Source organism: Sphaerodactylus townsendi, linkage group LG13 (genome assembly GCF_021028975.2).
Source record: "Sphaerodactylus townsendi isolate TG3544 linkage group LG13, MPM_Stown_v2.3, whole genome shotgun sequence".
Taxonomy (NCBI): Eukaryota; Metazoa; Chordata; class Lepidosauria; order Squamata; family Sphaerodactylidae; genus Sphaerodactylus; species Sphaerodactylus townsendi.
The window spans coordinates 53,902,488-53,926,676 of NC_059437.1; the positions used below are offsets into that span (position 1 = coordinate 53,902,488).

General features: G+C 44.7%; 1 protein-coding gene across 1 annotated transcript in view; it reads right to left on the reverse strand.

The window, feature by feature from the left end:
- Nucleotides 1-24,189, reverse strand: part of ATP2A2 (ATPase sarcoplasmic/endoplasmic reticulum Ca2+ transporting 2) — a 59,679-nt gene that overhangs the window by 16,763 nt on the left and 18,727 nt on the right. Inside the window, exons 5-10 of the mRNA XM_048514499.1 lie at nt 21,923-22,061; nt 10,307-10,387; nt 7,138-7,223; nt 5,483-5,947; nt 1,992-2,080; nt 679-781 (exon numbers count right to left, since the gene is read on the reverse strand). Coding sequence (XP_048370456.1) covers nt 679-781; nt 1,992-2,080; nt 5,483-5,947; nt 7,138-7,223; nt 10,307-10,387; nt 21,923-22,061 — 963 coding nt within the window. The remainder of the gene's footprint in view (nt 1-678; nt 782-1,991; nt 2,081-5,482; nt 5,948-7,137; nt 7,224-10,306; nt 10,388-21,922; nt 22,062-24,189) is intronic.

Consider the following 24,189-nt stretch of genomic DNA (forward strand, 5'->3'; position numbering starts at 1 on the left):
GCTGGTTACTCCAAAGGCCCGGTGGAACAACTCAGTCTTACAGGCCCTGCGGAATTCACCAATTGGCCAAGCTGGCAGGGGCTGATGGGAATTGTAGTGCATGAACATCTGGAGTGCCATAGGTTCGCCATCACGGCTTAGAAACAGGAATGCTTTCCTTTCCTGACCATACTGCTGCCAGCACAGAAAGCATTCAGCATATTAACCTCTGATTATCTACTCTTGTCCACTGTAGTGCAAGTGACAGACTAGCGTTGGTCAAATAGTGACCCAACGTGGATCCTGGCAGGATATTTGAAATTTTGAGAATAGTCCTTCCAGAGGTGTTAGAACTACACTCACTCAGTTCTCTACCAGCACGCCACCACACTAGGACCATCTTTATCAGTTCTCTCACCAGCACCTGCCAATTGGCCATGCTGATAGAGGCTGATGGGAATTGTAGTTCCTGAACCTCTGGAGAGCCGCAGGTTCCCTACCCCTGGTCTAGAACATATTGACTGTACAGTTTCCATTCGCTGTCCCTGGCTGCTCTTCACACATGGAAAGCTGTGACTGCAGGTTAACAGCTTGATATTTCTTATTTCCAGGCACATCTCAAGATAGCACTTGTTTCTTGTGCAGAGCGGCCATTTTGTTCTTTCTGCTGCTGTCCTGTTTAGGAAAAGAGAGGCTCACCTCATTGAAATCCAGAGAAGAGTCGTTGCAGAGGGCACAGATGGTTGCCAATTCTATAAGGCCATCATACTGAGAGCATCTGACAAGTTTGTCATCTTTATGCCTGTCGGAAACAAATGAACTGTGAGGCTTTCGTTCCCACTGCTTGTATAACAGCACAGTTTACTTGCTAGCAGCTGGCAGGATGACACCAGTTAGCAACTGCTACCCTCTCATTCTTGCGTCCTTCACGCCATAAATCCCCCAAACATCCAATGGCTTGTCTTAGGGTTCACCGATGACACCAAGAGGGCATGGTGCCTTTTAAAAAGACGGGTTGGGGGGAACCTTATAGAATGGAATTCACCTCTCAAAACCTAAGGGTTTAACTATTTAGGATCCCACTTCACTTTCAAACCGAGTGAGGTGAGATTTTGTCGAAGTCTCTCAGAGAATCTCCTTATTTGTTCCATTTTGAGAACTCCACGTAAATGAAGCCCGCAGGGGATGGTTGGCCCTTTATTTATTTATTTATTTAATTTAACATACCGCCCCATCCCCGAGGGGCTCTGGGCAGTGTACAGCATAAAACCACACATAAAATCATCAAAATCAACTGACATAAATATAATAAAACAGCAGTTATATCCTAAAATGGCATCCCACCTGACCTAATCCTTCTAGGAGGAGGGGAGAGGCAGATAGTCTTGATGGTATTAAGCCCCATGTGTCCCAGTAGTGGGTCCTGATGGTATTGGGGATCCATGGGCTGGGGGGGGGGGGGCACACTCAGTGCCTGGTTTCTCCAAAGGCCCGGTGGAACAGCTCAGTCTTACAAGCCCTGCAGAAATCACCAAGGTCCTGCAGGGCCCGGACAGCTGGAGGGAGAGTGTTCCACCAGGCAGGGGCCAAGGTAGAGAAGGCCCTGGCCCGAGTGGAGGCCAGCCGCATCATTGAGGGGCCAGGGATCTCCAGTAAATTGGCCTCTGCCGAACGCAGAGGTCGAGCTGGGACGTATGGGGTAATGCGGTCCCGAAGGTACTAGGGTCCCAGGTCGCGTAAGGCCTTCTGCAGTATTTGCTCGTTCGAGCTCAACAGGACCTGGTTGCAGTGATCTGGTGTCATAATCTCAGTCGTTCACTATGACCAACCCCATTCCAAAACAATCAATTCAAAATTTATACGCAAATCACAAAGGTGCCCTTCAATTCCACTGTGTCGCATCAGTCTTTCTTTCACGCAGCTAATTATCTAAGCCTCGGTGCTGGCCAAGCATGCCGCCAAACCTGTAAATGCATAATCTGGCAGGTAGTTAGCAAGGAAAAACCTCTTACACTTCTCCCATAGGAGCATATGTAGAGCCAGACACTGTAAATTCATTCAGAGAACAGCTATCCCCTTCCACTCGGTCCAGAATGAACATCTGCAAGACAAACGAGGCTACAGTTACGTTCAACTAACTGAAGCAACTCAGCACTCATCTACAGTCAAAGTAAAAAAAAACACCTGTATGCAGAAGGTTTTGTGCCGGCTATCATCAGTTCAACGAAGTCCATCTTATTAGCCATGAAGAGACAGATTAAAATGACCAGCCACGGACTCAGGATTATGTGAAAATGTCCAGACAAGGATGTCCATCTTGACCTTTTGATCATTTACCACCCCGACCCTCCAATTTGACCAAAGCAGAAGAAGCAGCCTTTACTGGGGGGGGGGGGGGGGAGGGGTGTCCTCACACCTCTTCTGCTGAAGATCCGGCCACAGAAACTGAGCTGATGCACACTTTTAAACGAGGATGGCAACGTTCCATATTGTAAGCAAGGTAACCTCAGAATCAGTTTCCATCCCCAATATCATGGCTGCTTTCTAAGAAGCATGGAGTTAGCAACCCAAGATTTATATAGCATCGCATGTCTTATCTTTGGGTTTTAAAAAGGAAATACAGGAATATAAAGGAAGTGTTATTTTCAATCTCTACATTTTAAACAGGTTTGCCAATGAATGCAAAATATTTCCGTTTAGGGGATGAAGTTCCTGGGCAAGGCAACATCATCTAGGCCAGTGGTGGAGAACCTTTGGCATTCCAGATGTTATGGACTACAATTCCCAATTGGCCATGCTGGCAGGGGCTGATGGGAATTGTAGTCCATAACATCTGGAGTGCCAAAGGTTCACCACCACGGATCTAGGCCTTTCCCTCAAAGCCTCCAGTCATGACCCTCCCACACAATCATTCCTTTAAACCCCCTGGCCAGTACCTCATTGGCCATCACCCAGCTCTGAGCAGAAAATATTCCACATAAATTTCTACTTCAGTTCTTGGGACTCCATTATGGCACAGAAGCATATTGTTCTCAGTCCATTCCAGGAAAGCATCATCACACTAACATCCAAAGCATTAATTTCCAGACCTTTTGGGGGGGGGGGGGGAATCAAGCAAAGAACGCAAGTGGTGCCAGACTCCCAAGAAAGATTTGTGCCGGCATCCAAGCACCAGGATTTTAACATGATGATCCACAGAATGTGGGTAAGAAGCAACATCCCCAGTAGATATCAAAGGCAGGGAAGGGTAGTCGGGAGCTGAGTAATGAGGAATAAGATACAGGAGATTCAAAAGGCAAGGTGCACTTTGGCTGAAAAGGGTAGTATTCTTGAAGAGAAGACGGGCATGACATTTCCCTAGTGAGGAAGCAGCACAGCTCAAGACTGAATTTGACGAACAGAAGACTATGGCAACTTGGAAATGCATCATGATCCCCCGGGTCAAGGCAGAACACACATACACATGCACACACCCTTTTTATATTAATTTCCAACACTTCCTGGGGCTGCAGTCAGTCTCCTTTAAGGCTTGCTTGATGCAATTCTCAAGGAGTTAAAAATCCACACCAGCTTGGACTAGCTACAGTTTGGCAATAAACCACAATGCAGAAAACCATCCCTTAGGATTACTTTTGCAAAAGCTTCCTAAAGAGATAGCCTCCGCCGGCATACAGGCAAATGCTGCTTTACTGCTTTTACGTGCTAAGGCATCCTTCCAAAAAATTTGCAACTAAAGCCTCTCTGAATTACCGAATGTACCCGACATTAACAAAAGACCCTTACCCCATAAGGGGTGGGATTAAACATATTTTTCTTTTAGTTGAGAAGGATGCAAAGAAAGGAAACAGAATAATGTTCCATTGTAAGAAATTCCCTTCAAAAGGAGAAAACTTGGGTGTTGAAGAACCTCACTGCTTTTTGGCATCTGCTCCTCTACGAAATGGGCAGTTATGCAATACCCCTGCAAGTAACCTTCTCCAGAATACAGATGAGCGACTGTTTTTGTGTCCCAAAGGCAGAAACACTAGAGCAGTATTTCGAGACAAGACTAGGGAGCAACACAGATCGGTAAACAGGAAAGCGGGGGGGGGGGGGGGGGTCGTTTTTTTTTTAAACCAGACTCACAACCCAGAACACCTCATTAAAAACTACACACAGAGATAGACATCTTTATCACCATTTTGCTCATATGAAATTCAACTCTGGCCCAGTAACTCTGAAGAAAATAATGTAAGGTCACATAGTACAACATACTGCTTCAGCCCGCTTGGATGATCAGAAAATCACCTTTCCAAAAAGGTTCCTTAATTTGAATTTGGCATCGCGCTTGGTGCTCCCATTAAATTGCTGCTCAGAATTTCAAGAGCAAATGAGGAACAACAGATTGAAAGTGAAGAGTCTGGCTTAATTGTTAGAGAATGCTACGATATGCATGGATCAATTAGCATTCAAAATAGCTTTCTCAAGGAAGAGAAACAAAGCCGGCTGGTCTGCTTAGAATGAAGAGTCTGGCATTGAAGGTGACCTTGGGAATCCACTCAGAACTCTGTTTATTTCACCATCTCCAATGATGCATCAGATTTTAAATTTGGGCCGCATCTAGTCCAGCCTGAAAACACTTAATGCTATCAAAAGCGTTAGAAGTTGTGAAGATGGGATGAGTGCCCAGAGCCCCACAATACAGCAGGAGTTAGTCTACGCAGGGCCAGCTTTTACCTTGGCCTACACTGAACTCAGCCTTCTCTAATATTATCTGAAGGCACTTTAATGTTGAATTATCTCAAAAACCTCACAGACTTTTGGAAAAGGGAAAAACTGGAGTGGTGTTACACCGCCATTTCTATCAGGCAACTGAATTGACTGGTTGCCTGTGACAACAAGAATAATTTCTAGGCAACCAAGTCTGGATGCTTTTGTAGACTAGGAAAAAAGGCACACGCCTGCACTTTTACTTTACCCTAGTTGGATAGTTCAAAGATACTCTGGTGAGGGAAAGGATTCCTAAAGCTACTCTCCATTGGCTGTTGTGGGTTTTCTGGGCTGTGTGGCCATGATCTGGTGGTTTTTGCTCCCAACGTTTCACCTGCATTTATGGCGGGCATCTTCAGAGGCATAGCCAGCCATAGATGTGGGCGAAACCGTAGGAGCAAAAACTACCAGACCACGGCCACGCAGCTCGGAAAACCCACAACAGCCAACTGATGCCAGCCATGAAAGCTTCTGACAGTACGCTTTATTCTCCCAGGATTAAATGGAAACCCAAGGAATAGAAGCCCCGAAGCCTGCAGTTCTTGTGCAGCGCATCACACAATCTAAAGAAAAGGCAACTTTTCTCTTCTTTATCAAACCCAAGTATGGTTTGGTGGTGGTAAAAGTCTCTATGAAGAACTGAACAAGTCAGAGCTTGGAAGCCGGCTCTAGCACCAAAGCCAGACAGACAGCTACACGGACTGAATTTGTAGCTCTGAAACACTGACGTTAACATTGATGATATCATCCTTACCCTGCAGACAGACATCTGGTTGGTGGTGAGAGTGCCCGTCTTATCTGAGCAAATGACTGACGTGCAGCCCAGGGTTTCAACCGACGGGAGGCTCCGCACGATAGCATTCTTCTTGGCCATTCGGCGAGTGCCCAGAGCCAAGCAGGTGGTGATGACAGCAGGCAGACCCTCGGGGATGGCCGCCACGGCCAGGGCAACAGCAATTTTGAAGTAGTAGATGGCACCCCGAATCCAAGAGCCGCCATGGACAGGATCGTTGAAGTGGCCAATGTTGATTATCCACACCGCAATGCATATGAGCGAGATGACCTTTGATAGCTGCTCCCCAAATTCATCCAGCTTCTGCTGAAGGGGGGTCCTCTCTTGCTCAGTGGCCACCATTTCGTCACGGATTTTGCCAATTTCAGTGTTCACCCCCGTGGCCACAACCACACCCATGGCTTTGCCTGCAGCAATGTTTGTACCCTAACATCAAGAGATTAAAAGAAAATGGGAGAGTCGTGCGGCATAAGAACATAAGAACAAGCCAGCTGGATCAGACCAGAGTCCATCTAGTCCAGCTCTCTGCTACTCACAGTGGCCCACCAGGTGCCTTTGGAAGCTCACATGCAGGATGTGAAAGCAATGGCCTTCTGCGGCTGTTGCTCCCGAGCACCTGGTCTGCTAAGGCATTTGCAATCTCAGATCAAAGAGGATCAAATCCCGAAAACAGAAAGAAATGGGCTATCAAACAATACCTCTGGCTCTCGTGCAGATGTGCAATGTCAGACTCCCTTGACACAAATTAGAACCACAGAACAGAATAGAAGAAGAAGAAGAGTTTGGATTTATATCCCCCCTTTCTCTCCTGTAAGGAGACGCAAAGTGGCTTACAATCTCCTTTCCCTTCCCTCCTCACAACAAACACCCTGTGAGGTAGGTGGGGCTGAGAGAGCTCAGAAGAACTGTGACCAGCCCAAGGTCACCCAGCTAGCGTGCAAAGGGCCTATCTGAATTCCCCAGATAAGCCTCCACAGCTCAGGCGGCAGAGCGGAGAATCAAACCCGGTTCTTCCAGATTAGATACACGAGGTCTTAACCTCCTATGCCACTGCTGCTCCTGCAAATAGACCTGCATAGACCTGCAAATAAGCTTGAACCTATGCTTTTTCCTCCACTGCTGTTGACACAGCGGGGGCCACAGCTAAGTGCTGAAGTGCATGCCTTGCGCAAGTGCATACAAGGCCACAAGCTCTGTCCATTTACAACAGATGTCATGGAGCAGGGTAAACCATACTTTGGTCTGGAGTAAGTAGCAGGCCAGAGAGTTGAATGGTTTGACTCCCTGAAACGCAGCTTTGTGTGTCTGCTCAACCGAGCTGCCTTATAGTCCTCAACGATTTGCAGTAAAAAGGCAAAGCACAGACTCCATCTGAATGCCATCAGTTTAATAACTTTTAAGGGGTAAGAAAGGGCCAGATAGGGTGGACAGAGAAGGTGGCTAGGCATACCCTGGTGGCATATTAGTAAAAGTCCTGAATTCACCAACTGTCAAAGATGGATCTCTTTAATTGCCCTACAACTGCCCCCCCCGCCCCGCCCCCTCCGCCCCCATAACAGCTCCTGCTTTGTATGGATACACACACAAACAGAACATGTGTTCAATCATTCACTTACAGAAAAGAGCATATTCTTCTTGTCTTGATTCACTGCGCGAGGATCAGGCACGGGGTCTGTGTGCTTAATTACAGACACGGATTCACCTAGATAAAGGTTACAGTCTCAGTCACATATTAAATCTCTCCCCAAAGCCAAAACATTTTGCATTTATTGTAACTGCTTCATTATAATACAGTGTCTGTATGGAGTTTTACCATTCAAGTGTAAAAAGTCTTCTTCCACCGACAAAAGGAATAATTTTGGAACTGCTTCACTTGATCATGAAAGCCAACTTTTAAACAAGGCAAATATTTCACAAAGATCAAACTTAGCATACTATTTGTGTTGGATCTATGGACTTTGTGTTGGTATAGGAAAGCAAGAGACTTAGTTCACAATTTAATGAAGGTTTTAAGATCTCTACATATCAAGAAGAGTTTTTTCAGTTACTGTAGGGATGTACAATTCAAATCAAGGGCCAGTTTCATTTCTGTAGTAAAGAAGTCTGTATTGTTATATTAACAACACATTTAGAAACGACACATTTAGAAATGACTGCCCAGGTCAGTAAATAAGAAACAATTAACAAAAACCACCTTCCATAACAAAACAGAAAATAAATCTGCTCTCCTTAACATGTATTATATTAACATAGGTAAGCAAGCCAATGCATTTCCAGCATAAATTAACAACAGAATATAAACTAGAACAAGGATGAACTGAAAGTTTCTATGAAAGAACAGCCAAGCAAGGAAATTCACCTAATTCTGCTAATTTTTTTCCTGACAGGTAATTTCGATTGCCAAACTGTAGACATCACCTGCTCATGCATCTTTATAAAACGGCCTATCCCAGACCCGCTGGCTATGCTGCCATCAGAAAATATAGGGCTGAGTGCTCTCCGGCCGAATGAAAAATTAAGCCTCTATCAATTGCATTTGGACCTTTTCACTTGTGTCATTAACGCAAATCTTTAGATCCATCCTGTAACCAAATAACCACACAGATCTTATCCTGTAAAAAAAAAAGATCTCCCAAATTATACATGGGGAAAAATGCCCCCAAAGGATGCAGACTTTTGTCTGTGAAGCATCACATCTTAACAGTACTCAAGTACCACCGAACTGACATTGTAAACAACTGTCCCCTTACATTTTCATAGACTGAAAATTGATTCATCCGTTTGCTGAATTTTATCTATCAGAAGTTTTAACTCAATGCCTTCTTTTCAACCCACTGTTAAGTCTTTTTTCTCACTGTGCACCACTATCCTACTGATGATCCTCCTTCCAATTCTCTCTCGTGCTCTTCTTCCCCCTCTCTCTGCATGTTCCCCACTAGAGGCTTACGGATGCCCTTCTCTTCTTCAGCCTGCTTTCATCCATTCTTCCCGCCCTGAAAGCCTTCACTGACACCAGAGGCAACAACAGACAAAAGTTTCCTTGCCAGCCATTCGCACCAGCAGGATAATTTCCAACAAAAAATGGGCCATGAACCCTGGCAGGCTAGTGATACTGGCACCCTCAGATGGGTGACAAGGAGAAGAGAAGCAAAGCAGATGCTCACCCATTCTCACCTACATTTTTTATTGGTCTTAGGCCTTCTCATGAGGATATGTAGAGTTTGAAAGGGGTCTGTCGGTCCTATTTTATGCAGGTCTGGGTTATGTTGGGTTGAATGTCTTATAGCAGTGATGGCAAACCTTTTCGAGACCGAGTGCCCAAACTGCAACCCAAAACCCACTTATTTATTGCAAAGTGCCAACACAGCAATTTAACCTGAATACTGAGCTTTTAGTTTAGAAAAAACGGTTGGCTCAGAGGCGCTCGTTACTCGGGAGTAAGCTCGGTGGTAGTCAGTGGCTTTGCTTTGAAGCAACTATGCAACGCTTCGAATGGGTGAATCAAGAACCTAGGAGGGTTTACTCAGAAGCAAGCCCCATTGGCAGCAACTGAGCTTACTTTCAGGTAAAGGATCGCACTTTAGTCCGTCCCATGAAAATCAGTGGGGTTTAACAGCACTTAACAGGGTTACCTTCACATTGCGCCCAGAGGCCCAGGCCAGCCTAGATGTGTGGGGAGGGGATTTTCTGCCCCAACTCGACGAACTCTGTGCACACGTGCCCACAGAGAGGGCTCCGAGTGCCACCTCTGGCACGCGTACCATAGGTTCGCCACCACTGTCTTATAGTAAACTAGAATAGGTTCAGGATTAAGCCATTTTTTTTAACCTGTTCAATCTCCGATGTCCAGTGCATTTGGCTATGCTGTTTTTTGAACGTTTGTATTTAGTGCCACAGGTCCATGCATTCATTGACCCAGAGGAGGAATTAACAGATGCCCTCAATGGTCCATGCACTTTTTTCCTTTTCTGGCCAAGAACCTACATTTGATGTACATTCTACAAAGGGAGTCCACCACTCCTGCCTTTAAATGTCAAACCAAAAAACGCAGCAACTCGGATAGAATACAAAGAAGCCTCCGCTCCAGCATTGATCTCAAAAACATTGTTTTTTTGGAGGTGAACAGCTAGCATTGTCAAGTTAAACTATGGTGAACCTTTCTAGGAATGAATACACACATGCTTTCATTTGGCCTTTTATTTTTGATGGGCTGTCAATAGCGCCAAGAAGAAGCCGGAAAAAGAAGAATTCTCCTTTCCCCTGCAATTCTTGGCTGCAGACAGGTTACACAAGTTGTAGTTTACAAGTAATTAACTGAGGGAGGTGACTTCCTACAGTATAGACTGACTACTCTGAGATTATTGGGAGGAACAGGCACATCTCGCCCATTCCGGACTGAGACTAAATTTAGCATTTTAGATATGTGGTTTAATGAAACCTACGAGGGTGTGCCAATCAAATACTGAGAGTCAGTGTAATGTGCAACCATATGAAACATGTATTGCTCTTGTCTGCCAGGTCAACGCCCAACCGTCAAATGAACAGCATGATGCTGCTGTAATTAGGATTCTGATTAAGAACATAAGAGCGAGCCTTGCTGAAACAGGCCAGAGTCCATCAAATCCAGCACTCTGCTACTCGCAGTGGCCCACCAGGTGCCTTTGGGAGCTCACATGCAGGATGTGAAAGCAGTGGCCTTCTGCTGCTGCTGCTGCTGATTCTAATTTGCTTTCGAGTGCTGGACAAAAACAAAACTTTCTTGAGGGAACCCAAGAAATAACATACCTGTGAGAATTGACTGGTCTACCCTTAGAGTTGTAGATTTTATAGAAGTAATTCTTATATCAGCAGGGACCTTGTCTCCAACTGTGAATTAAAAACACACAAATACATGAATCTGAATAATTAAGGAACTTAAAAACATGCAGTAAAACATGAGAGTAAGCATACTATTAACAAGGCATTTATTCAAATTTGCTCTCATTCCAACAACAGAACAATTAACACAATATTTTTCAGAACTTCCAACAGAAACTCTGTGACTCCTCTTCAAAGTACCTCTCACTGCCTGAGTATTTAGGAAATTCTTTATGTTCTTCTTACTGCAATTTAAGTCCATTGCTATTTCAGTTTTTAATGGGGAACTCAATTATGCCTATAGTATCATAGCATAGGTTAAATGTGCACAAGCATGCTTCAACTTTCCATGAATTCTGTCTCCGTACACTAAGACCCTGACTTTTGGCAGGACTCAGCTGTTGTGTTAGTTCCAAGCAGCAAACAGAGCTGGTGTTTCTCAAACAGCCCTTCATGTCCCCAAAAGCTGCAGGAGAAGCTGTTTGTGAAGAGAGGGAGTTCCCAAAACAGCATCTGTCACAGCACTGCGGGGGGGGGGGGGGTCCTAATGTTTGATGGAAACAAGTGACAAAAGATACACCAGGATTCTTGAGCACCTGCAGGCACAGCTCACACAGCAGCTGCCCAGCCAAATCCAACTCCCACACACTCACCCACATTTCACACCCGCAGTATTTCTAAATGGTAAATGATAACAGTTTAAAACCAGGGTGTGAAACATGCGGTCAGATCTGAAGCAAGGGGTGGGCTTGCCTCAGCTGGTTCACAGGCCTGATCAACCCTCTCAAAGCAGACACCCTCCCCCCACCCTGGCATCCCCCCCTCCAGTGCCATTCTGGGCCCTCTCCCACAGAGCCTGGGCCAACCAATTCACATTTACATAAAGTCCGGCCCTCTTAAAAAAAGGAGCCTTGCTTAAAAGAAGTGTTCACATAAAATGCTTGATCCAATAATTGCAACAGCAGGGAATTAAAAGCGTTCCACAGAACATAAGAACATAAGAACAAGCCAGCTGGATCAGACCAAAGTCCATCTAGTCCAGCTCTCTGCTACTCGCAGTGGCCCACCAGGTGCCTTTGGGAGCTCACATGTAGGATGTGAACGCAATGGCCTTCTGCGGCTGTTGCTCCCGATCACCTGGTCTGTTAAGGCATTTGCAATCTCAGATCAAAGAGGATCAAGATTGGTAGCCATAAATCAACTTCTCCTCCATAAATCTGTCCAAGCCCCTTTTAAAGCTATCCAGGTTAGTGGCCATCACCACCTCCTGTGGCAGCATATTCCAAACACCAATCACACGTTGCGTGAAGAAGTGTTTCCTTTTATTAGTCCTAATTCTTCCCCCCAGCATTTTCAATGAATGTCCCCTGGTTCTAGTATTGTGAGAATTCCTAAAGCTACTCTCCAAGTAGCTTTACAGAAACAGAAACGGGGGTACTAAAAATTCTTGCATCACCAGCTAATAATTAAGGATCCTGACACAGGGAGTGTGTTTTACTGCAGGGACATGGAGTCGATGTTAATTCCTTTAGGAACTGCTTATGCAACGGGCGGCAATCAGGCACATAAGGAGAATAGGGCTGTGAGAAAGGCAGAAGAGCGGCAGCCTCCCAGATGACTAAAGTACACATATGTTTGTGGCTTTAGATCCCCTTTTAGAAAGTAAGAACACATTTCTGTGCAGTTTCTCACAAGGTTAAAGTTATAATCTTAATGTGACTGGAGGCTCCGGCGGGAGATAAAATTACACCACTCTTATACGGTTAGCTACATAAATGAGCCTGCTGTACTTCTTTTTCCTTTGTTCCATTATTGCACATGAAAACCAGCGTAAACTCTGTGCCCCGAGCAGGGAAGAGAAAATAGTACAAGGCAAACATTGACCAAGGCCAAAAATGGGCAAAATATTTGAGTGCAATCCCCCCCTCCCCAACGATGTCGTGAGGAGGTTTATGTGTAGACACACGATAGCAGCTGTTTTCCAGTTCCACCGTTCCACCACACAGAAGAGACTCAGCAGAATGCAGAAGAAAGCCCATCACTCCAAACAGCACACATGGTTGCCGGGCTTTTGGCAGCTGAACATCTCAACGGCACCACCGCACTTGACAATGGTATATTAAAAGGCTGGCTCTCTTTACCAGGAATGTTTGCAGCTCAATGGAGACATGGCAACTACAGGCAGTCCTAACAGCTCCTGGCACAAAGACCTCTCGAGCAACTTTGCCCCTCAACACAGGCGGCAGAAGGGAACACCACAGTTACCCTTTCGGTATGGCACTTGAGAAAATGCTACCTTTCTTAAAATAATAACTTTTTAGAACGTACCGTTTTTAACTGTTCAGAAAGCGAGGTGTTTCAGAAACCCATGAGCCCGAATAAGAACAGGGCTGACATGCTCAAAGAGGCATCCAACGACACCCTTGCACAGAATGTACGTGGCTTCCTGATCACTGCTACTGATTGCAACTCTTGTTGCCAAAAACCATCAGGCTAAACGGTTTCATTGTTTGGGAGTCTGTTAAACTACCTGACTGAACAATTAAGTCCGGGCAGAGATCAGACTCCGGCCATTCTGATAACACAGTTACAGTACACAGGTTTAACATCCTGGAACCAAAAGTTTCTCCAAAACGGCCATTACGTTTTACAAGAAGCAAGTCTGTCTTTCAATGTAATGTACTGAGAGATCTGCGGAAGTTCGTTTGGTTAGTGAGAGAGACAAGTGCTCAATGAAAATTTTCAGATTTTCTTTGAGGCTTTTTGGGTACAGTTTACGTGCCCACCTCCTTCTGATCTTTCTTCTCCCTCCTGCAAGGTACTTAGTCTGTGGCTACAAGCATCACTGTGGTTTGAGGGACCACAGGTCAACCACGCCAGGTCAAAAGGACAACAGAGGACACGCAACTATGAGGAAGCATGAAGATTCAGTATGATTCTAAGGTGCAGAAATGTATCTCAAACTTAAAAGAGCTGTACATGTGCACAGCCTGACCATCTTGTATTTGAAAGTATTTCATTCATTCTAAGACAGAATAGAAGTTATTTTCAACACTGTCCACAATTTCCAGTTTTCCTGCTGGAAAAACTGTAAGAAAGCCCCAGGAAAAAAAAGGCGTGTTTCTTTCTCTAAATGTCTCCTGCCCCCCTGATCAACCCTCCTGCCCCCCTGATCAACCCCGCCCCCGACCTTCACATCTCTACCCCCCTACCCCATGCATAATTTTATAAATCTCTACCATCCTCTTTAGCCCCCTTGCTTCCAGTCTGAAAGGTCCCAGCCTCTCCAGCCTTCCATGATAGGATATTTCATACCCTAATCATCTTGGGTGCCCTCTTTTGTACTTTTCCCAGTTCTGCAGAATCCTTTTCATGATACTGACCTCGTGAGAATCTGAAGCAAAGCTGTAACCTGCTCCTAATCTACCAGCCCAGAGTTCCAAATCGCTGCCATGCTCCACTTCCACTTTCATTTCAGTCCGCGGTCTATAAGTCCAACCTGATCAGTTTTGTTTTCAAGCCAGTAAAACGAACAAGCTCTTTGGATAGTCCAATGTTCACTAGGCCATGGGAAAGACCACCAAACCTGACCAAGGGTATCATACTGTCCACCTAGGACAGAAGCTCTCAGAAAGGGGCTTTACTTTTTCCTTTACCACCACCTCCAAGAGCACTCTCACATCACCAGAAAAACCACTAACAAGAATCAAGGGGCCTTCAGAAAGTATGAGGCGATTCTGGAGCACAAAAACTGGAGGAACCTATTTCTTCCTGCTCAACAAAACAGGTGCCTGGATCCAACGTCTTGATGCCATTTTCTCCCTCACCGGCCCAAAGAACACATGTCAGGTATTTTCACACAGAAACTCTCAGGGCTTACATCAGGACCGTGAGGATCTGCTGGTGGGCATGTTTCTAAAAGGACTGACGCAGCCTACAACCAGCAATTTTGATATCTGCTACAATACCCTTAAACCTTAGAGCTCTCTATTGCTCTTATTAAAAACATCACTTTGGACTCTCGTAATAGAGATAATTACAAGTGTTTAAATGCAGACTAGTAAACTGTTAGTTGAAAATAATTAAGAGACTTATAATTATAGCAATAGCAAAGTGCATACACTTCATACACAAGCGTAATTCCCCCCAAAAGCAAGTCACGCTGAAGTCAAACAGATAGAAATGCAGCCTCTCCGTTCAAGGGTCCAAGGAGAAGGCTGGCAGGATTCAGAGAATTTTGGCCTGCCTTCAGAATGAAGTGGAAGCATCCAGTAATAATAACTACAAGAATATCTAGGTACCAGTTAATATTAAGCTTAAGTAACAGTGATATTTCATTAAGCCTTAAATATAGACTTTAGCCCAATGAAAAGAATCTGCCACAGGAACATGCAGTAATAATAGCTGATTACCTTGATGGTCAAGCATTTTGTTCTGTACCTTTTGTTTTAATAACAACACTTAATTTGAAGCATATTTTTTTATTATGGGTATAAGAAGGCAGCTATTCCAAGAATGCTCTCTAAACTTCATGGTTTAGTAACTCACTAGGGAAAATGCTACAAAATCCAGCAAAAGGTATCAAATTAAACTTTCTAAATTTAGATAAATGCGCTGACCTGGTTTGAACTCTGGGCTAGATTAACAGTTCCATGGGCCGTGGCATGAGGCTGCAAGGATTAATCTTTCACTTTGATCACACATACAAAATCCTCGCTAAAAGCGATATTCAGCGATAAATAATTGATGAGTTGACAAATAGGGTGAATTTTCACAGTTTTTCTTACTCAGAGGGACTCTGAAATAATATGTAAAGATAAAGCACAGCCAAAAAGTTACTTTTGCATTTAGACCAGCAGACCAGGCTCCCATTAAGCAGGCAGAAGTTAAGTTCCACTGAACTGGAAACTTAGAAGATTCTCAAAACTTGTTCTGCGCCTACATCAATTTGATGGTACTTTTAAGTAAGTGGCGCACTAGTACCAGGTTCTAAACCAGGGGTCTGCAACCTTCCTAATGCCGCGACCCTTTAATACAGTTCCTCATGTTGTGGTGACCCCAACCATAAAATTATTTGTGTCTCGGTTCCTAAGACCATCAGAAATATGTGTTTTCCGATGGTCTTAGGCAACCCCTGTGAAAGGGTTGTTTGACCCCCAAAGGGGTCGCGACCCACAGGTTGAGAACCGCTGTTCTAAACCTTCAGATATATGCCAATGTGTTTAAGAACATTAAAAAAGTATTTTCAGAAAGTTCAAGGTCCTCCCTTCTCAAGGTTAGTTGACAGTATTTATTAAAAAGCTTATATCCTGTCTCTCCATCACAACAAACAGAAGTGGTAGGAGGCCGAATGAAATCACCTTCCTTCAACAAGAACAGCAACTTTTGACTTAGTGACACAGAAAAGATATGTATTGTAAGGAAAGGAGAAGGATTAGAAGAGTCTGAATAAAGCCACCTTCATTTATTTATCTGATTTATACCCTGCCATTTCCTGGAGAGGCCAGGCTTAGGGCAGCTTACAACCACCAAAAATAATCAAGGAACAGGTAAAATACAAGATCAAAATGATATACTCAAAATTGTACATCCTAAACTGACACAAAATGGCACCCTAAGCTCTGCTCCCACCTCACATACTGATTTAAACCCATATTCATCATTGATAGAGGGTGAGTCAGTGATATGGGTGAAGTTGGACCAGGAAGATAAGGGGAGGCAGAAAGAAAGACGGGCGGAGAACTAGCAGATCCAATAGGATCTAACAGAAAAAGATAAAGGGAACAGGGAAAATAGAGAAGAAAAAAAGAACAGAAGGGAAAGGGGAAACAAGGGAAGAAGAAGACTTTCACGGCTGGATTCAACTGGTTCTAGTGGGTTTTCTGAGCTGTGTGGCCGTGGTCTGGTGGATCTTACACACACCAGACTTCCCTCTGTGAGACACCTCTGAAGATGCCAGCCACAGATGCAGGCGAAACGCTAGGAACAAGATCCACCAGACCACGGCCACACAGCCCAGAAAACCCACCAGAACCAAGGGAAGAAGAGTTGTTTTTTAGACCCTGCTTTTTCTCTACCACAAGGATTCTCAAAATGGCTTACAGTTGCCTTCCCTTCCCCACTCACAACAGGCACTATGGGAGGCTGAGAGAGTTCTGTGACTTGCCCAAGGTCACCCAGCAGGCTTCATGTGGAGGAGCAGGGAAACAAATCCAATTCTCCAGATTACAGTATGCCGCTCTTAACCACTACACTATGCTAGCTCTGGCTGGAGAGATGCTGGCACCATGTGGAGGACTGGGGAATCGAATCTGGTTTGCCAGATTAGAGTCTGCTGCTTTTAACCTCCACACCTGGCTGGTTCTCTGAGAAGGGGGAAGAGGGGCTGCTAATGTTTAAAACTGTTACTGTTTTCGGTCACAGGTCTAGCAGAACATCTTCGTCTGGCATAAATAAGAGTATCTTCCAGCGCCTAGGCCTAAGCAAAGTTTCCCTTCAGTGATACCGCCTTTTGCTAAACGAAGTTAGACGTTAAAAGACTCACAGGCATGAATAACTGAATGACGGCAACTAAGTGGCCTGATTAAACAACGATATACGTAACAAGCTTTTGTGAATTTGAAGTTGGCCAATTCATATGACCTCATTAAGAAATCTAAATACAGCACAAACACAATGCCCTCATTTGGATGTCAAGGATGCTCTGCAGACACTTCCCATTTTTCCGCAAGCCCCAGTTTGTTGTCATACACGAATTCAGGGAGAGAAACAGCACAAAGAGTGTAAATAATGTGCAAGGCTCACTTGTGTAACCTTAAACTGTGGTTTAGCATTACATGTGAAAAGTCACCTTAACCCCCCACCCACCCACCCAGCACACTCCAAGGATCTCCTGTCTAGATCACCTATTCTCTGCAGAAGTAAGGATGGGGCATAGAGTAAGGTGACCAGATTGTCACCTTTGTAAATCGGGACCCAGGTGGGTGGGCGGCCGCGCGCGCAGCCACAGAAGCACACTGCCTTTGGGGACGCTCCCATTTCCCGCCCTATGACAGGGCGGGAAACGGGAGCGTCCCAGAAGGCAGTGCGGCAGCCTTTCAAAAATCGGGATGGTTCAAAAAACCCGCGGGACAAATTGTTTTAAGGCGGGACTGTCCCGCCAAAAGCGGGACTTCTGGTCACCATAGCATAGAGCAGTGGTGGCGAACCTTTGGCACTCCAGATGTTATGGACTACAATTCCCATCAGCCCCTGCCAGCATGGCCAATTGGCCATACTGGCAGGGGCTGGGCCTGTTATAATTCGAATCTCTCTTATCTGGAGTAAGAAATACTCACAACCCCTACAAGCCTAGAGTGTCACAGTAACCTAACATGGACATTCTAATAATGAGAAGTGTTAAATGTAGCTGGGCCAGCAGGAAGTCTTATCTTACAGTGAGAAAACTCAATTGCCTCCTCAATTGTTTGTGTGCAAATGATACTTTCAGATCAGATTTCAGAAACAACGACAAAAAATTAAGTGGAGGATTTTGTACAGTAAGCAATAAATTAGCAGGAACTGCAGAATTTAAAACTCCATTCCATTAAAATCTAGAGCAAATCAGTAGGATAAAAAGTCATTTAAGGATGTCTATCACTTTCAAGTTACTAAGCTGCATTCAGTCTGCTACACAACAGCAAAAGATCTGAAAAGCAGAGATCGGCAAAGAATTCTAGAAGATATACATCCTAGACTTCTTTATTCCCCAAACCAGACCACTTCTAGGTATACTGGGTAATCCAGCAAAATAAAGTCACACATTGTAAAAACCTCTCATTTCAACATATCCTTGCTTGAAGAACAATGCCCATTGTAATCACCTTTGCTCTCTCTCAGTAAAATACCTACCTAAAAATACTTAACAAGATGTCAAACCATGCAACTTTTTGATTGAATGCCAAGCCTGTCACATTTTGGTTTGTATAAGTGTCCAAATGTAGGCCTCTTTTCAGTCTTAACACATCTCAAGAGGACATGTTTGAACCTTTAATCTTCATCAATAGTTTCTCAATTGTAAAACAAGTTGCCACTTTTACCAGCAAGTTCCCTAAGTAGTGGTTTCACCAAAGAAAGGGAAGAGTGACTGAGATGCACTTCAGATGGTTCTTGAAAACACGGCTGCACACAGGAGCATTTTATGATTTTCTCACAGGGCAGCTGGCATCCAGGAGGGGATCCAGGAGGGGATCCAGTGCAGTAACCAGCCACAAAACGAAGGCAACCTCACCCAAACTTCTATGTGGCATCAAGAATGTTGTGGTTTTTTTCTTTTTGTGGTCAAGTCAAAGCTGATTTAAGATAACCCCACAGGGTTTTCAAGGCCAGATGCCTTTGGAGGTGGTTTGCCACTGCCTGCCCCCACCCCCCCAATGACCCTGGTCGTTCTTGGTGGTCTCCCATCCAAACACTTGCCAGGCTCAACCCTGCTTAGCTTCTGAAATCTGACCAGATCTGGCCAGCCTGGGCCAGTCAGGTTACTTTTATCATATGGTCAACTGCTAGCTCTCCTCACCAGTGGACAATTCCGCATGGCTAGACTGTAGGCAACACCTTCTCACATGAACCTGAGGCTGTAAGTTTTAGAGCCCGAAGTCTCTACCTCCCCTTGGCAAATGGCTGTGGTTTTTGAAGGGGAACACAGCATACGAACACCCACTGGCTTGACACTTCAGTGTAATCCTAATATGGTTCATCTTAGTTCTTACCAAGTCAAAATCCACCAAGCATTTTGATGATATGAAGTTACTGCCTGGCAACATATGGCAAAGGGCAAATACACAAAAACTCCCTGCCTATATTTAGAGTCCATTTCCTCCTGACAGAAGGGGTGCTTTTAAAAAAGAAGGAATGACTGTGCCCGGATGCCTCCTCCACGCCTTCTCCCCCGAAAAGCCCATAACGAGATCCCCCTCAACATTAGGCACCACTGACATATAGGAGATAGCCACCACCTGGTTATTTACGCCACTCAGGGGTGAGGAGCGCTGTCTTGGACATGCAAATGTCATTGGCACTCAGCCCAGAATTCCATGCCTAGATATGCATCCAGGCATCAAGTATTTGTTGCTTCCCTACATGGCCCGTGTTTGGCGGGCACCATGTCAAAGGCCATCCAATGCGCCTAAACTTGTGACAGAGGCATGTACACCGTCTCTCTCACCTCCAGGTCTTGACACTCGCTATGGAACACCGTGTATGCACTCTTAGCCACCCATCCTGAAGCTTTAACTGAGCACAGTCCTTTCATTCATGAAGGCCACACAGAATATCCAAGTGCACACAGAAGGCTGTTCTATGAACAGGACCCTACCTGCCATCCTAAGAGTGAACTTGGCCTTGCTGCCATTATGGGAGTGACTGGATCCCAGAATAACCAGGTCAGCTTTGCCAGCACATGTCAGTGTTGTTAGAAAGGAAGAATTAAGCTGAAAACAAATAGAGGCCCTTTCCGCATTGGCCAATTACACTGGGATACCACCAGTAAAAAACCCGGGTTGAGGGGGAACCTCGCATGGATCCCGCTCCTAGTGTAGATCCGCTCCGGTTCCCCCCAACTCGGGTTATTCAAGAATTGCGATTTTCGTGATTCTTTTTTTAAATGAGCCTCACAGCCGCAGCTGAGTGAATGACTACGGCTGCAAGGCACATTCGAACAAGAGAATCACTTCTAGTTGAAATTAGCTGCCTATGGGGAATATATCTACACTAGATTTTCCATCAGCAGAACAGAACCCACCCACCCCTCTCCACAGCCCACTGACCCTACAAATGCTGTTCTGGTGGGGTAGGTAACCAGGAGGAGTGGCATGAGGGTCTGCAGTGGGAAGGAGGAATGGGAAGAGACTGCCCATTTACTCTGGATCTAACCCTATACATTCAGACACACGAGGCACACATGAGGCAGAAGGCAGAAAACCAGGTATTACAGCAAATCACTGCAAGCTCTCTGCCACACACAAAAGGTAGAACATTTGCATCAAGGAATGTATCAGATTTACCACCCCAAAAAAGTCTTCTTTCAAGATGTATTGATACAATTATAAAGGCCTGCAAATTAAGCTATTTATAATTTAAGACTGACATTCACAGCCTTAAAGCTATTCAACAAACCTCAGAAGGATGGAAACTGGACCCCAGCCAACAGAGACAGCTATGCTCCAGGTGAAGTGAAAGAAACTGTCTAATGCTAGCTTCAAATAAAAGGAATGATGTAACTTTTAAGTACAGTTTCATGTTCATCTTGAGACTATCTGAAACCAAGGCATGTTGTGACAAAACCAGGGGTCTGCAACCTGTGGCTCTCCAGATGTTGGCCATGCTGGCAGGGACTGATGGGAATTGTAGACCATGAACATCTGGAGAGCCACAGATTGCAGACCCCTAGGCTAGACGCTTCTAGAGAATGAAGCTGTAGCCTACAAAAGCTCATTCTACAATAACTGTATCCGAGAACTCTTTGCTATACCAAAGGGGCTAACATGGCTACTCTAGTATTTTGACCATTAAAAAACAACTACTAAGAGGCCACCTTAATTTTGACAACAGATACACCTCTTCTCAAAGCACAAGCCTGTATGCCACTGGTGAGGTGAAACTGAATGATACCACGGACAGAAGAGCAAGAGAAAGCCACCGTTATCTCTTCAGCACGTGCTATTCCATAAAGGCTACTGCACCATGAAACAACAGAAGGAGAAAGCTGGCAATTGGGAGTTGAGGACAGGTAAGAGAACTCTGCACTGTGCATCTTATCCTGGGAACACAGGCAAAGTAGTCGGGAGACATGCTAAAGCCTTCACAAATACATGCATTTCCTCTGTTAGCATACAGAGGTTTGTTTGCTTGGGAATACTCTAAGCAAATAGGGCCTTTTCATATATCGTGTCATTGGACTGCAAGTCACCAAACCACGCGTATTAGATGACTGGTGGTTAAAACGCCAACTAAGATTCAGGCATGCCAACGGACTGACAAGCTCAGTTCTAAGGACATTCTTTGCACTGGCGGCTCCAAGTCACTGCTATAGGCCCTTGCCAGGGCAAATGGTTCTCCTATTCTATGTAGGTCACTTCATGCCAGGTGAGTTCTTTTAGCAAGTCTGGACCTCTGAATGCGACCAGCTTCCCTCCCTTCACAGTGTGGAAGTTGCTGAGGAAAGGGAGGCAGAGAGAAGTATTCTGCTGATCGATGCAGGCACTGAAGATGCCAGCAAGGTTTACATAACGCCCCCCCCCCCTCCCGCATCAAGGCAGACATCCGATTACAAGGCATCTCTAGAATACCAGTTGAGAGCAAGCACGTCACCCAGCAAGAGAGACAGCCCTTAGTATGAAGTCAGCAGCAAGATTCCCATCAGTTTTAATGGTCCTGGAATCAATACTACTTCACACTGCCTGTGCCTTACCAGTAAACCCATTCATATGAATGAATTTGTTGCCAACTCATCATTTCAAAAAGGGCGACATAAGACACATGTTTTATGCAATCAAGACAGTATCTCACCTGCTACTTCCACGATATCGCCAGGGACGATGTCTCGAGCTTTTATCCTTTGTACGCTTTTTCTGTCTTGTCGATATACTTTACCCATTTCAGGTTCATATTCTTTAAGAGCTTCAATAGCATTTTCGGCATTTCTCTCCTGCAAGAGGGGAAAAAATTAGAAGTTTCCGGAGGCAGAAGCTTTCACCACCACGGTTGGCAAAACCGTGAGCTTCCAATTTTCCCACTAAGACCATTAGGCACACAGAAGCCTATGTTCATTCGCTGATATCGCACTGTTGCAACAAACTGAGGGGGAAGCCTGCAAAATATCGCTGTCAAACACAGCCTAGAGAAGCCACTGCACTTTTCGCTTCGGTTTGTTTTACATTATCTCTAGGATGTTTGTTATGGCACCAGCAAGATAAGGATAGTTTTCAGACAAAGGTTCTTTCTGGGACAATTCCTTCGCTGGAATGCTTATTCAAGATCAAAAGAAGATGGCTATCTCACATAAAATGCATGAAGTACTTACTTTGACACAGACATCTCTGCCCCACAGTGACTTACCAAGAAATTAAGCCCATTATGTTAGAATTAGGCACCAGTCATTCTATTCCTGCCTTCATAACAGTCAAGACCCTCTTTGGCTGGATAGGTTCTTATCTACACTAACGTCTGACATCTAGATTTGAAGAGAACAGTGGCCCCAAAGCCTCTTTGCTTCAGTAGTAAAGAGATAATGCCTGGCATTCCACACTCATACTCAGTGAACAAAATAGCTAATATCTCTTTGACATAGTAACAGATTGATAAAGAGGAGACCTTATTAATCCTTCATCATTATTATGACTATAAGATTATGGTAATTGGGCTTTGATCGCTACTGTCATTTAACATTCAGGTTTGTTCCGGGACACCTGAGGGACCGACTGCTTCAATGCAGCACTGTCCAGATGTTACGCCCACTGCCTCAACCTCTCCACCGTATGCCTCTGCCTCCTGAAGCAAGGCAGGGGATTCAAGCTGCTGCCTCCTGGAATTGCCTTCCTCCTCTCTCATCGCTAAGCAGCTTTTTGTGCCAGGCCAAATTTCAGATGGCTTTTTGAGAATGTAAGGGTGATTCTTGTTGGCAGGAGTAGTTTTTCCCAATCTTGCCTGTTTTTTGAAGTGCTTCTTTTTCGAAGTGATGCTTCTAGTCTTTTGGATGTCATTACGCTATGGTGTTATGGGACCATTTATTTATTTGTCTTCTATCCTCTTATTGCACTGAGAACTGCCTCAGGCATCTTATTGAAAAGCAGGCAGTACATAAATGTACTGAAATGAAAACAAAATAACAGTGAAATATGAATTTCAGTTAGTAAGATTGTTTTCTCCTAGATAGCCTTGATGCTGAGATCTCTATAAACTATTACAGGCTATCCAAATAGAAATGTTTGAGAAGCCAGTAATTTCTTGGCTCCTCATTGAAAGTGAAGAGCAAAGCTTCGGACTGGGGTTTGTGCAACCAGAACATGTAGATTAAATACTGCACATCATGCCTTAAAACATTTTTTTTTAAATCTCGTCTCAGAGTTACAAATTATTGTAGCCAATTTCTTTGACAGTCATGCAAAAAAGATGAATGCTGAAAATGAAATCTGTTCAGCTGTTTCTGTCACGGTTAACTAGTTGGGAAGGGACATTTCCATAATGTGACCTAAGGGGGGGGAAATTGTTTTTCACAGTGCCTGTTCAGAAGCTCAACACAAACTTATCTGCGAAATGAAGCCGCCCAAATGGACTAACTTTTAGCAGGTATATTCAGAGCTTGACAAATGTCAGGGCACGTAGAAATGTCATCATGTTTATTTGGCAGTCGGGATCACGCTGCAGCTTCCTGAGCTTCCTCTCCCTCCCACCCTTGGGCACACAGAACCCCTCCTCTACTTCCTGGCTCGTGCCAATCAAAATTTGCTACAGGGTCCGCACTGTGGCTTTTCCTAGCTGGCGAAATACAGCAAAAAAAAAAGTTTAAAGACAACCCCATTCAGCTGCCATTCAAAACCTTTGGGTTTGCTTTTTTTTTTTAGTTTCTAGTAGCTACCCGCTGTTCCATGTCAAAGCCATAAAATCAAAACCTAGTAAAATCTAATAAAAAGTGAAACAGTTCATCTGCTTGAACTCCTGTACATGCAACACTATCTATTCAAAGTTATGAGTCAGAATCTGGAAGCTCCTTCTTGGCAGCAGCGGTTAAACTTATGAAGGCTGTCATCAATATTTGTGTTACCATGGTACAGTGG